This window comes from Merops nubicus, unplaced genomic scaffold, assembly GCF_000691845.1.
Source record: "Merops nubicus isolate BGI_N331 unplaced genomic scaffold, ASM69184v1 scaffold3486, whole genome shotgun sequence".
NCBI lineage: Eukaryota > Metazoa > Chordata > Aves > Coraciiformes > Meropidae > Merops > Merops nubicus.
Genome location: NW_008615446.1, coordinates 43,117 through 55,749, shown reverse-complemented (window position 1 = coordinate 55,749; position 12,633 = coordinate 43,117). Strand labels below are relative to the sequence as shown.

Below are 12,633 nucleotides of genomic sequence, written 5' to 3'. Positions count from 1 at the left end.
AGTTCAGGCTCCCAAACATGCAGTATGGCTATTTATAACTAAGCCAAGCAGTTGTTATAGGAAGTTCCTCTACATCCTGGGTATAAAATACAATATTTTGGAATAATTTTTATATATAACTACAACAAATGATGAGAAGGTCAGATTTTCTTTTATTTCCTCTTAAGGAAAATTGGAAGGGTCACTGCTGCTTGTTACTGAGAAAGTACTAAATGCAGTTACTTCTTACAAAAATGGTAATACTGTATCAGCAAAGTATGTTTTGCAAAGTTTTAAATTTATTCAAAATTACTCTAGCATCCGCATGCTGAACTGCCTCAACACTCAGAAATAAACATGACTCAATTCTGCTCAGCTGGAAACTCAGCATGGGTGCAGGAGTACGTCTGCAGAATTAACCCTCGCAGCACTATGGCAGAACTACCTGCATTTGATGGAAAGAAAGTCTTTCAGTCCCTGCTGCTACAGGCAACACTTGAACTCGACAAGTGAATAGGATAAAAACAAGGATGCCTTAAACAAACAAATATTGTTTTTCTTAAAGGTTTCCAACGTTAAAGTTTCAAGTGGCAAAAAAATTAAAAGAGCAATTAGTAATGATACAGGAAACTGGAGAATGGAAATCAAAAGCCTGGCAAAAGTTCTGAATTGCAAGAAAGAACCATCTTTACACAAAACACTTTCAAGCCTGAAAGGAACACTGACTTTTTAATTCCTTTTCTGAGAGACATAAGGGGCTCATGTGAAAAGTTTTGTCTGAGCTATAGAAATTAAATCTGTTACAAGCCTTAAATTTGCATGTGACGTATTCACACTAATTTTTCATTTATCAAATGTGCCATCTTATGATATTGTCTTATGATATTGTCTTTTTCAAAATCTAAGGGCTACTCATATGAAAGTATTTAGAGGCATCCTTTCAGAAGTACACAAGTATTCAGTGCAATCATCTCCATTTAAGTGATCTTAGTAAATGCAGAAATTCTCACAAAGACTAAGAAACTATGAAGGGGTACTTTCTAGTAAAGTTTTAAATAATTAGGTCTTTAAATATATTTTGGCATGATGCTCTTTTATTGCCAAAAATTTACTTCAGCTTCTGAAACATAGAGCATATAAGGCTGCCTCCCTAATTCCTCACCTTTCTGTTTAAATACATTTGTAATTGCACAAAAAAAGACCATAATATTTCCTAACAATCAGAAAAGACATGAATTTTCTGTCACCACAGCCCTTTCCTGCTCTACTTACTGTCACCCACTTATGCTAATTAGCCAAGCTAACTGCATGTGCATACAGGTATGAAACTGCAGAAAACTGGAACAAAGAAGCTAGTCTGCATTCAGCTGTGAAGGAGCTGAATACCTGTGAAGGACTGGACGGTCTCTCCTTCAGCCCTTAAAAGCTCCAGAACTTCACTCCAACCCTTGCAGGCTCTGCCTGCCCCTGCTCCAGTGTGGGCAGGGGCAGGCAGAGCCCGCAAGGCACTGAGAAAAGGTCATACAGATCTTCAACTGGATAGTGTTCAACAGGAAGCCCATACATTTCTTGCAGGGTGTACGGCTGTGTTTCAGAAAACAAATTTATAAAAGCAGCAGCAATCCAGAAGCTGGAATGTATGAGTGATCAGGGACAGATCTGTGGCTGCTGGAAGGGGCACAAATGTCTAACCAGAGGTGGACTGAACCGTGCGTTTATTTTGCCACCTTGGCTGTTTGGTTTCTCAACACAACTGAGAAACACAAAGGGCTCAGCAACTGGAAGATAAAAGCCCTCAGTAATGGAGGACGCTATAAAGAAGGAAATCTTTGAAGCATTTTCTTCCTTGGTTCTGCCCAGGTTGAATTCAGTGCAATTCTTCCTTTACAAACTTGAGAGATTAGATGCCTCCGGGGAAAAGCGGATTGCTAAAGCCTCTCCCACAAATCCCCAGGTGTGGCCGTGCCGCGACCTCCACAGGGCGCCACAGCTGCGCAGCGGACAGGGAGGCCTCGCCCAGGAGGCCAGCTCTGCTCCATCCCAGGCTTTTGCTCCGAGACAGGGCTCAGCTCTACCAGGTCTATCGTTGCGCGGGGTTAAACCGCCTTTGTGACGTGGGCTACAGCAGAAATCTGGACATTTGGGGCTGGCTGAGAATACGACCTGCTGTCTTCGGCTGCAGTGTGATGAGGCACCGCTCCTCCTCAGATAAACACAACATTGCAATTAACCTTCTAATAAGTTGGCTTGAAGACAGGAGGGCGGATGCAGGAAACTCAAGCAACAGCTTCATGGAGTGTAAGTGGAGAATAGCCCACATGTCAGCTCAGGGCCAGAGCCCCTCTCTCCCAGCCATGCTGCCGCCCTCAGCCCTGCTGCAGCCTGGCAGAGTGAGCCTCGCTGGGAGCCTCGTGCCTCGCTGCGAGCCTTGTGCCTGGGAGCCTTGAGGAGCACTGCTGCCTCCCCTCAGGAGCCCTCCTCTTCCTCACCTTCCCGTGTACATCACTGCTGCAGCAGGGTCCCTTCAAACTACCCTTCGGCCTCACTGGGGACAGGATTAGCCCCTGCCAGGCTCTGAACTGCTCACCAGCCATACATGAGCAGCTACTCTCTCGTATTTAAAACTGAAGAACTGGTAAGTCAGCTGCAGAGATAAGACTTTAGCGAGAGATTTGACGGTCCCGTGTGGTGCTTCAGGCACAAAAGTGCCCTCCAGAAGGGGCCCAGGCTCTGCAGACCCAGTGTCACGCCTGCCAGTCACACATGCACACTGAAGGTAACACAAGGCACTAAGTGTTTAAGTGTCTGTTTTATCCTTGATTTTTCATGTCACAGAACTATTTCCCAAACAAAGCAGACTCGTAGGTCCCACTAGAAGGGTTTCCCAAGTTGATTTTGGAAAACAAAAGCCCAACAACATTCAGTTAATGCACACCTTACCATCACTACAAACTATAAACTTGTTCCTACCTCCTAGCAAGCTGCTGGTTGTGGTGCTGCTTTCCAAGACCTTGTATAACTCCACAAGATGGCAAGAATTAAGGTTTTCTCTGCATCTGTCACTGCCTAACTTAAAATTCCTTAGGCATTCACTGAAATAAATCTTCTTCTAAAGATGACCGCCTGCTCCTTACCCAGTTGTGCCGCTTGCCCGGAGTGTTGGTGCCAGACTTGCACCCCTGAGTGGTGTGCTTGTGCAGGGAGGCCTTCAATGCTCTTCACACACTTGCAAACACTGGTGACAAACACTGAGAACATCTGTGTTCTCTTCTCTTGCTGCTGGACTTCTGATTTAGTTGAACAGTAAAAAATGTACACCAACTACCTAGTTTACATTTTACTTGTATTCAGTCTTATTCTTTATTTAACAGTCTACTGAGAGGGCATTATCTTTTACCAATTAAAATTTAGAAAGCTGGAGTGAGTTAATAGCCAGCCCCATCTGGTTAAGCAACACATTATGAGAGTAAAGGAAACCACCAGGTCTTTAAAAACACACAAAAAGGGATCTGTTAACAAAAATTAGATGCTTTCCACATGACACTGAAGTAAATCCCCTTCCTCTTCCTTCACAAATCTGTGGAAGGATTGTACATTTGTGTTTAATGTAAAGAAGGTTGTAAGAGAAAAGCTGTATCAGGGAGAAAACTCGGAAAAGAAAACAAACCACAGTCACTTTCTTTATCATCATCAGGATGCTTTTCAGAACCACACAGCACTAACTCAGCAAAGCCAAACCACTGGTTGCTTACCAATATCCACGCATAGCAATCACGAGGCTGCCAAAGTTTAACTGCAAATGATTTTGTCAAATATTCATTTTCTCAATACCACAGTACGACATTTCTTATATTAAATAAACAAGACTATTTTTTAAAATCCAGTGTGAATCACGAACTCCCTAATGCCATGCAGGTAAAGGGGCATTGTTTGTTTCTGCTTTCAGAAATAATAGTTACAATTCTTCTGCTGTTAACCCTTTCTCCATGAACTCTTTAGATCCATCCTGAACAGCAAATGAAGTTGTTCTCTTTTGGGAGGGAAAAAAAAAAAAAAGAGAAAAGACAAATATGTTCTGTTGCAGAGAATAAAAGATTTCAGACATATTCAGAATCGAGGTGACCTTGCTATTATAGTGCTTGATGGTCCAGTCTTAGTCACAGATTGCAATGCAGATTTTTAAAGTAATTTTCTGTGGTTTTACTAAAGGAATAAAGTATTAATCATAAAACTGATACTTTCCAAAGGACTTGAACCATGACTATCCATACCTCTGCAAGCACCAAGTTACTTCAGAGCTAAGGTCACATGCCAGGTGCAGCATGGTTTGGGGCTGGCTATTTTCAGTCTGTTGTTGAGTTTCAGCCATCTCAGGGTGTCTCCAGTATAAGCTACATCACCTCTGCTATGGCAGCATGAGTTTGGCCTCAAAATGTTTACAATTGTATTGAGTATTTTTTCTAATGGAAAATTCATTTGAAAAAAAATAATCATTTTCCAGGCATTTATTTCTCCACAGAATCCAAATAGAAAAAGAAAAAATGTTTCTCTACCTGGAGAGCCTTTTCTGCTCTTTATTGCTAGACTTGCTGTCTCCAATGGGCCTTTGACGTGGGAAAAATATATCAGAGCTACGGAAAATGGTTCTTAAAAAATCTGATTACAGAAAATGTTAGATAACAGAAATGAGGTTCCTTGAATCAGATGTAGTTAACTGGTACTTGTTTTGTTCATTTTAATAATGGTTACAATAAGAAAGATCAAAACTTACTCATTCCCAAATTACTTTCAGCTTTTTACTTTCTCCTCAGCCTTTCTGCTTCTTCTTAGAATAATCATTTTAAGTAAGAAACGTTAACAGTGATAGCATAAATACTATATAGGATTTAATTGCCTTTTATTCACATTTCTCCTCTAAGAAATCACTAAGCACTTCATTATTAATCACAACAATACCAAAACCAGATGCCTGAGCACTCTGATTAACTTTGTCCGAGCCAGAAATTTTCTTCCTTTTCCTTAAAGCACATATTAGGTTTCTAGTCAGAGTTCAGGCTTACATAAAACCCGATAAAGACAACTTTCCTTCCCATATCTGAGACATTTAAATTTATGCATATTCAGTGGTTTGATTTACAAAGGGATTGTGAATAATTTAACTAAGATGTTCTTCACTTAACCAAGTTCCCAGAGGAACAAAATATTTGAGAAATAAGTAATAATCATAGTGTTTCATTCACTAGAAAGAGTTTAAGAATTTCGAGTACATTAAATAAAGATTACAGCTGGGCCACTGAGAAGAACTTCAAGAACTGAGGCAAACTGCTTCAAAAACCTGCTTGAAAAAAAGATCAAGTCTACAAGTGCAGTTATTCATTTCTTCTATCTACAGTAATCTGAGACATGGAGGAAAACAGTCCAGACATACTCTGAAGACAAAAAGCTCAAAAAACATGCTGAAAAAGACACAGGAGATATAAAGCATTACCAGTTAGATCAATTTTTGCAGAGGAATAGAAAGGCAGAAATGATGAACTGGAAGAATAACTTCTTTTAACTAGTTCCCCTTATGGCACAACAGCACATCATGATCTGGAGCACTCACCCCTTCAGTCCACACTAACTCTATCATAACCACATCAGTCACTGTTAGGTAGGGAAATTCATTCCAGTAGATCACACAAGGTGGCCTTATCACACCAATCCACCACTGTCTGCATGGCATATCATAGCTTGGCCATCTGTCTGACCACTTCCCTATGCCACTGGACAGGAAAGCAAAAGAATTTGGAGGAAGGCTTTGAAGAAAGGGAATTTTGTGGACTCTCAGAAAAGCTTCTTTTCAGCATGTGAGGCCACCAAAGGGCAGTATGAAAGCATTCTGGATAGATTCAGCAGGCCACTATGGAATTTTTCAGGGCCAGAGAGAGACTGCTCTAAGAATCAAGACTAATGGGGTGAGATTTCACTGTGCAGATGCAGCAAAAGATCCGTAATTGAAAAGACCTGCTCCCAAAATGACCTGCAAGGTTTGGACACAGAACAGCTGTGATGTCTGGGTCATGTAGGAAATTCAAGTAGGAATTCAAGCAGGAAATTCAAGAGCCTAAGTGATGGGCAGGAAGGCAATATTGTCTACTATGGTCCACGAAGGAGGAGATGGATATGCCTGGTGTTGAGGGAGTAAGTATGCCTAGTCAGATGGGCTACGATCTAGATGACAGCCACAGAGACACCCCTGAAACTCAGTCAGAAAGATGGAAAGAATTCTGGAATAAGCAGGGAAACCTGTAATTAATCAATGCAGAGACAAGAAACTGGAGAAGATGCTGTGTATGAAAAAAGTGGGGATCAAAAGATATCTGCTAGGATCCTCCTCCTAACTGGAATGAAGAGGATTTCCATGAAGACACAAGGGACTGTGAGAAGAGACTGAAGAAGAAGCAGTAAATAGACGAAAAATATTAAAGAAGAGGTGCACAGTGACCATGTTGGTCAGAGGCAAAGACTGAATCTCTAGAAAGTAAGAATTATTCTTAAAACTCTTGAATATTTGTCAAAACAGTAAACATATGAAAAATCCTGGTAATGGAGTTTCCTTAAATTGGCAAAGAATTGCAAGTAACTGTAAGATACAAACTCAGAGGCTACTGAAAGTCCTTAATGTTGATATTGCAAAATTTTTGTCATCTCACCATAGTATGCACACAAGGAAATGAAGTGTTACATTAATACCATGTGTTAGGATCGTGGGTTAAACTAATCTTTCAGAAGTTTATTACCAAAAGAGTCAGTGGAACCACACAACAGGGATAAAAATTAATAAATATTAGTGTCTTTAATGAGTTCAAGGCTTAATGTCTATTCATGTACAACCTAAAAATGCCATGCCCACAACTGCCAGAAGATATTTCAGACACAAAAGGTGGAATAGCTGCAGCAAAATAATTCATTAAGTCACCAATAAAATAGCAGGCTGCTGTATTGTTAATGATGTTTCAAAAGGAGCTGTCATTTAAGTAAAGAAAACTGCTATGGCACAGTGAATGGACATTTTCCATGAAGAAGAATGTCAGCTTGAAATCTGCTAGCAGAGAAGAATTCGCTACACCTCTTATGAAAAAGATTTGATTTAGTTTGTAATTTTCTTTTTTATCTATAAAAAGGAAAAAAAAAAAGTTGTTTTTTTTCTCACCTCTGGAAACAGCAAAAAACATATCCTAGAGTGCTGCCAAATAAAAAAATTGAAAACTTTCATTTTAGTCCCTTTTTTTTTTTTTCAGGATTTTGACAATTTAGAAGAGGGTTTTGAAAGAGTCAGCTTAGGACAGAGAATCAGGTTAGGTGGCTCCATGAGCCATGTGGATGAGTTCATCAGGTTGATTTGCTCAGGCCACAGCCCCTCAGGCAAAGCAGGACATATGCTCAGACTCTCTGGACAGAATCCCATGTTCAGAAAAATGGTCTGATTCTCTCTAATATCTTCATTTCCTTTCCTGTCCAATTTATTTAGGGCATTCAGCAGATGATATGAATTGCTCCTTTGCAAACAAGTAATTGCAAACTTCAAAATTCTTCTCTAGCTCCAAGTAAATGTCCTTAAGGAAGAAAAACATTGATCAGTGGTGAATCATGTTGCTAAGTAACTTTTTAACTCTAAGGTACCTGAAGAGAAAATGTTTCATGCATGACCTTCAGTTGCAAAGGTTCTGTTATGCTTTAAAAGCCTTTAACTGTATTTGCAATGCCAAATTTGCACCCGACATCTTTTTGGCCAGGGACCATCACTCAGTTGACTGCTGAATGGAAAGGAGCAGTCAGCACTGAACCAAACAGACAGACCTCTATATCACAGTGTGTAAAAACATTCTAACATTCTCCACACAGAACTCTAGATCCCTGAAGAAGGTAGAAATAAATAAAAAAAAAAATAACAAAAAAAATTTTTTTTACATCTGTTTCAACAGCAAATGGAAATGTTCCAACTTGCTTTCAAAGTCTGATAGTTATTCATAAGAATTCCTTTGAACATCTCCCAAATGTCCCTTGAACATCTCCAAATTAGAAGCTATATGGGAGTTATCTGCCAGAAATATCCTTATGTTTATTTTTATTTGGCCTTTCTTGGTTGCAATAGATCATCAAGCAGTACACATGAAACTATATCAACAAACCAAAGATCACACTGAAATATAACCTGGCAAACCTATTTCAAGGGGGTGCATTTGCTAGCTGAACAACTACATATCAGGAGGAATAATTCAAATCACACTTACTACACAATGCCAGTACAACATGGCAAAAAATCCTATTTTAACTTCTTCAGGAAGCTAGCGCATTTTGTATACCAGGTTCTGCTTTTGCAGAGCAAAGCCTGGGGAATACCCAAGGGCAACGGCTTTAGACATTAATCTTCAGGCTACTCTGCCCTAGGATGTGTTTCTACTTAAAAGATGGGTTTAATTTATAGTCTGTGATTCCATAGGTGTATCTACTCAGCTCTGTTCCTCTTTGTGAAATAAATCATACTAGAACATCTCAGCAATTCATGCTCAGACACCAACAGCTTTGGAGGTGTCTTACCCTGCTCAGACATGGAATTGGTGTATCACTGGAGAGCTTCTTTCACCGTGTGTCTATGCATTTACTACACATATGGACACTGTACCCCAAACACAAAAGCAGGAGGAGCCTGAAGCTGCTCACCGTAGGTGAGGATGTACAGTGGTTTCCCGTTCGTATCCATAGTGGTGAGGCACGGAGCTTTGGGCGAGATGGTTCCCCAGCGCTGCAAAGCTGCTTCCAGAGAAGGTGGCCAGTTTGTAACCACACCTAACTGCTCCCCACGCATAGCCAACATCTGAGCTCCTTCCGGCTTTGGCTGGTTTGGATCTGGCTGTTGAACTTATGATTAGGAAAAGATACACAGTTACCATGTGAATTCTATAACTTGTGTACACCTGTGTAACCAAGAGAACAAGTTACCTTTGCAAAATATTCTGGAAATAATAACATGTTAGAGGTATCGAGAAGCAACAGAAAAATAGAATGAAATACATAACTTTTAACTTTAACAGAGATGAAGCAACTGAAACATCTCACAAATGCATGTGAGATCCTTACACTAGCTCTACAAGCAGGGAAAGAAACTGCTGAGGCAACATGCATGTGTTTATCTTGGATACAATCAACCTTTCTTTATTCCTAAAGAGAGACAGAGAATACTTTTTCACAGGAAAAACAGAGTAATGAGATGAACTGCAGAACTACTGAAAAAATGTATTTTAGTAAGTCGTCAGTTACAGACTGATTTAAGTCATGTTCTGTTACAGTGGTTTCTTATAAACTACTAAGAAGACTACTTAAATCTCCACATCCTGGCAAATTTTACTTCTCAAAACACTGGCCTCCTTAAAAAAAAAAAATAATTCCATGTATTGACTTTATCCTTGTTTCTAGACAAAGGATGTATAAAAAATTTAACATGCTCCCCCACTGACAGCTTTTCTCATACCGGTGGTCAAAAGCAATGGCTGTAGCCCACAGTTGAATGTTCTCAAAGTAAAACTTCCCTCCATTCTCTTTTTTCTCTTTTTTTTTGCAAGCAGAACCAGGAACTGAGCAAAAAAGGGAGACTTTAGGCTTTGTGGCTCTCCACTTAAGCTCACTACAAGGACAATACACTGAATGCCAACACTTTTTGGTACTTGCCAGTACAGGGAGGGCTTACTTAGCTTTCTGGAAAGTCAAATGTGCAAGACAAACATTTTAGAGAGTTTTAATGAGATCCCCAGACCTTTTAAAAAACAGTCATTTTACCTTCTAACAATTCCTCAAAGTCATCTACAAAGAACTCTCGTAATGGTGGTCGTTTGGGCCGTTTTAGTGTGTTGACCAGCTGCTGAATCTTTGCTGACACTCTGCTGCTCACTGGTACTCCTGCAGGACAGGGATCAATGGAGACATCAGCTGACCGCTACGCTGAACACCACCAGACAGAACAGAGCAGAGGAAAAGCCCAGGACTGCAAGGCCACCACAAGTACAGCCATTCCGTGACTCAAGTATTCAACATTAACTCATTACGATAATTGCAGCAAGAAGGAGCAATGATGAATAAATAAAAAAAAAACCAATGTCAGAGTGAACCTGCAAAATTAGAGGGGAAACAGCACAGACAGAGAAGCACAGTGAATAAAACCCCCTACAGCAATGTCAGTAACCTTAGAGAAGTCTTCTAGGTGGCACTGACACTGTGCGCTGTCAGACATTGGCTCATAACAACACTGCTGAACTAGACCAGAGCTCAGTAAGGAGTGTGGTTCATAGGCTCTGTCTCACCATTTATTCTGGGTTGCTCTTTATAGTGCAGTGGATATCTGTCCAGTATCCATCTTAAACATGATTCACATCTTTGTATTACTTCAAGATGATCCTGTATTCTCTGAACATCCCTGTGGCCAATCCCACCAGCCAGCAATCTCCAAAGGAGTGTGCTTGCCCATACAGCACTTCGAAGAACACAATTCTGAAGAGGAGTGTGTGGCAAAGAGCACTTTTATAATATAATCCCATCCATCACCTCACTGTTCCTTCTCCCTAGCTGAGTGCAGAGCCTCAGCATCATTCATGTTATCTGTTCCTGAAATAACAGCCTTCTGCCACTGCACTGCAGGAATTTCAACTTCCTACCCTTCCGTAAGGTTGGCTCCTAAACTTTTATCAAGCGGTTTTTAGAGATGAAGCTGCTAAGTTTTGATGTGATACTCTTGGTCAACAATTCCACACACTGCTGAAATATTGTTTAAAAAGTTTTAGAAAAGAGAGGCAGTAAATAAGAAAGGGTTTACAAAAACAAAAAAAAAACCAACAAAACAACAAACTCAAAAAATAAAACTTCAAACAGACCGCTTTTGAAGCTGTGGCCATCCCAGCACATCATTTGCTTTGCCATTTAAAAAACAGACTAGCTGTAACCAGACAGCATGACAAAAGCAGATCTAAAAAGATTCACTGCTTTCTCTTGCCAAACAACTTGTAGAGAGAGTTGGCTCTGCTGATTAGGAAATATTTATCTATGTTAGCTTTGTTTATATCAGTTCATTTTAGGGCTGTTAAAGATGCTTCAACTTTGTGCCTGTTTATAAACGTACCCAGAAGAAACAAAGAGCAGATGCATACAGTAACCACTAAAAAGGTTACAGTACTAAAAAACCCACCCAGTTCTGTTTAGTGACATACCATCACCAGTCTCCATAAGTTCAGCATTTCCATACTTTGGTGCCACCCGTGCCGTTGATCCTTGTGGTCTTTCTACTTGTATTGAGTGTTCTGAAGTGTAAGTGGTAACATCTGGAGGGGCAGAATGATTTTCTGTGAAAAATAAGTTAAAAGGTTTAACTCTGTATCTCTAGTGCTGAAAAGCAGAGAAGCAAAGGGGAGAGAAAAGAGTAGCATTTGATTTTTTTTTCCCCAACATCTGAAAAGGCATTAAAGTTAATGCACAAAATTAATATATACAACTATAATGTACCACATGATTTGAATAAATAAAGTTTCGACTAATTAAACAGGGGCTATATATCTGCAGTCTTAGAAGCAATAGGCTAAAAAAAGATACAATTGGATTGTTCTCCACTGACATTTCATTTTATACTAAGTTAAAGCTTGTGAACAGCCTCAAAAAGGAAGAATCCAGACAAATATACTTCTGATAGATTACTGCATTGGTTTCTCTAAAAATAATAGATCAGGATGTCAAATGCATATCCCTTTTATAACCCCCCTATTTTGAATATGCCCATTTTAGTTAAGAAAGGAATTTATGCATATATTACGAAAAAAATAAATCAATCATAGCAGGGTTGGAATCCAGGGGCCAGAATTAAAATGTAAAGAAACACAAAGTTTCCATTCTGCATGGACACTTGTGTACCATTTTTAGACAGAGCTATTATTTCTTCTGCATAACAAAGACTTGCCTTCCACAAGGCAAACACGATTTGGTCTGAGTCACGCCAGCACTGCTGAACAACTCCACAGAGCTAATCTTCGTCCTTCAGAGCCTGATAACTCAGCATGCTACCACAGCTGTGTTTGCAAGTATGAAGTACAAGTCTGTATTACCTATGCATTTGTACTATTTTTATGGGTTGTCTTATAATTTTTTTCCAGGTTTTAATCAGCATTAGATTAGATAGAGACAAATATGAGCAAATAACTTCTCTCTCAATTGACATAAATGATCCCCAGCAGCCTCTGAAACACAAAACAAGGCAAGTCTTCATTTTGCTGCCACTGAAGAACATACTCCGTTTTACAATAGAGTGAGAGTCTTGAAAAATGCAAAAATTTTGCAAAAAATTCATCTTGTTCTAATATGATTTCCAATATATGCTTTTTATTAAATCTGTCCTAGAAGCATTATGGTGCCTAACTTGATTCTAAAACCAACTTCTACAATAAATTTAACCTCAAATGTAATTATAAAGCATTTTCACAAGTCCTGAACTTTGGATCAGTGTCATTCTTGTGCATCCGTTCCCAGATTCATACACCATCAACAAAGACAACTGACTTTTATGGCTATACACGATGCTCTATTTGATGCCTATTTTGCACACTTCTCATTTGAATGTAACATTTGACAATCACC

The 12,633-nt window shown here is 39.6% G+C and overlaps 1 protein-coding gene across 1 annotated transcript in view; it reads right to left on the bottom strand.

Moving 5' to 3' along the window:
* LOC103775063 (disco-interacting protein 2 homolog C) overlaps positions 1 to 12,633 on the bottom strand; it is a gene marked incomplete at its 3' end in the record, with an annotated part of 96,068 nt that overhangs the window by 49,544 nt on the left and 33,891 nt on the right. The window contains exons 5-7 of the mRNA XM_008942506.1: positions 11,220 to 11,351; positions 9,799 to 9,918; positions 8,686 to 8,883 (exon numbers count right to left, since the gene is read on the bottom strand). Of these exons, the coding sequence (XP_008940754.1) occupies positions 8,686 to 8,883; positions 9,799 to 9,918; positions 11,220 to 11,351 (450 nt within the window). The remainder of the gene's footprint in view (positions 1 to 8,685; positions 8,884 to 9,798; positions 9,919 to 11,219; positions 11,352 to 12,633) is intronic.